This window comes from Psammomys obesus, unplaced genomic scaffold (genome assembly GCF_907164565.1).
Source record: "Psammomys obesus unplaced genomic scaffold, mPsaObe1.curated_primary_1811, whole genome shotgun sequence".
Lineage (NCBI taxonomy): Eukaryota > Metazoa > Chordata > Mammalia > Rodentia > Muridae > Psammomys > Psammomys obesus.
The window spans coordinates 472,459-474,362 of NW_026596155.1; the positions used below are offsets into that span (position 1 = coordinate 472,459).

The window sequence follows — 1,904 nt, forward strand, 5'->3', positions numbered from 1 at the left end:
ACACTGACTTAGGCTACCATAAAGATGATAACATCATGAGTGCAGGAAAAGAAACAGAGTGGATGGTGATGATTTAGTGTTGTGTGTGCGTTTTTTTTTTCTTTTTTTTTTTTTGTAGTATTTGAAGTTTGTATTTTGTGTTCACAAATACTGATTTTTAATAAGATGGATACCATGTGTAAGAAATGTAATGGTATTACAACTGGGAGGGGGCAGGCGTTTGCAAACTAAGAGTGAAGAATTCCCCGGTGAGCCATTGTATAAATAGATGTTTATTATAATACTGATATTCGTTATCTCTTCATTTGCATTTCTTACACAGTTTACAATGAGTTTTCTATCCGCTGCATAGTGATCAGCATAACCTCAGTGAGTAGGTGTGACAGGTACTAGAGGCAGGTGATCCACAAGTCAAAGCAAACAAAGGGAAGTCTGCAGTCTAACAGACGTCAGAGCCTGAGCCGTTGCCTTCTGGTAAAAGGTCTGGAGTCGTGTCATGGCAACACAGAAGCCTGGCGTTTTACGTATTAGCAGTTTACAGATGGCAGCAGCGAAAGCCTTCGACAATATTCCTTAACTAAGAAACTTGCAAAAGGAGGTGAGCACCAGGGAAAAAGGAACTCTCCTGAAACTCTGGGGAAATAAGCCTGATGTGAGAATAGAGTCAGCTATTGTCATAATGTAGTTAAGAGCTTTGATTTAGCCCAAATCTGGTATATCTGCTTATGTGGGAAAATAGCAAAATGGCAAAGCATCCATAAGGCTTGAGGTTTCCTTGGGACCATCCTCATTCACACCTCATGTCTCGGTGTGGTTTATTCTCACCAACTCTTACTCTCAAGCATGCCCTGAACCCCACAGCAGGTCACACACCCTCACACACCCTCACAATTCTTGATTAAACTGTGGCTCTAGTTTGAGCTGTGGGACTAATTTGAAGACAGCTAGTAGCACAGGGGAGCACGGAGAACCCGGAATACGACCCCACCTCCCGAAAGCGTCCATCTGTGTCCCTCATTTACTGAAGATTTGGAAGCAGCTGCTGGAAGCAAGATGCTGTTCAAAAGACTGCAGGGGGCAAAGGGCACTTCGCTCTTCTCCGTCCTTCGAAGAACTGTAAGGGGGCACTTTGCTGGTTTCCGTCTTTCACAGAACTGTAACGTGCCTGTCAGACACCACGCTCAGAGCTCCCTCCTCACTCTCTCTTGAGAACTCTCCTAATTTGTAATTATGCTCTCATGACAGAGATTACCCCAGCCCTTGGATAGGGCCAGTAATGGCTACAGTGTTTGGCTCATGTTGCAAATGTGTTTTTCCCTGGGACAAGTGAATGAAACAGTGGCTGAGTTGAGCGGCACAGGACAGCGTCTCCCTGGCAGAGACAAGGGCTCTCTGCTCCTGAGCAGTGCGGTGAAGGCTGCTGTAGGCGTCTGCTCGCCCTGCTCACTACAGCCCCCGCCATTCAAACTGTAGGAAGTGATCGTTCAGCTTCTGTTGAATCATTTTATGTTTGGAGTTATACTTTGTTAAAATACTTCTGGACATGAGCATTCTAACACAAGTGCACCGAAGGCTGTGCTGCAGACTCTCCCTGAGAGAGATGGGTCTTGGCTCCCGCTCTGAGCCTGGCTTCATTCCCTGCGAGCTCTTCTGTTCTGTTCTCTCCTGTTACTGGGTTAGGAATCTTCTCTCCTTCTTCACTCACCAAACGTCCATGCAAAGGCCCCCGTGGGGTGCTCTCTGCTCTAATCATCACTGGTGGAGTGGTTACTGTCACTGCCTTCACTGTCGCTGTCGCTATCACTGCCACCAGTGCTGTTACCAGACTTGCTGTCACTGTCGCTGCTGTCACTGTCACTGCTGTCACTGCTGCTGTCACTGTCACTGTCGCTGCTGTCACTGTC

At 46.8% G+C, this 1,904-nt stretch overlaps 1 protein-coding gene across 1 annotated transcript in view; it reads right to left on the reverse strand.

Annotated features, from left to right (window-relative positions):
* Positions 1 to 1,745: 1,745 nt before the first annotated feature.
* The window catches only part of Dspp (dentin sialophosphoprotein), a 4,508-nt gene continuing 4,349 nt past the window's right edge, over positions 1,746 to 1,904 (reverse strand). The window contains exon 4 of the mRNA XM_055594633.1: positions 1,746 to 1,904. This exon is cut by the window's right edge and continues 1,674 nt beyond it. Coding sequence (XP_055450608.1) covers positions 1,746 to 1,904 — 159 coding nt within the window.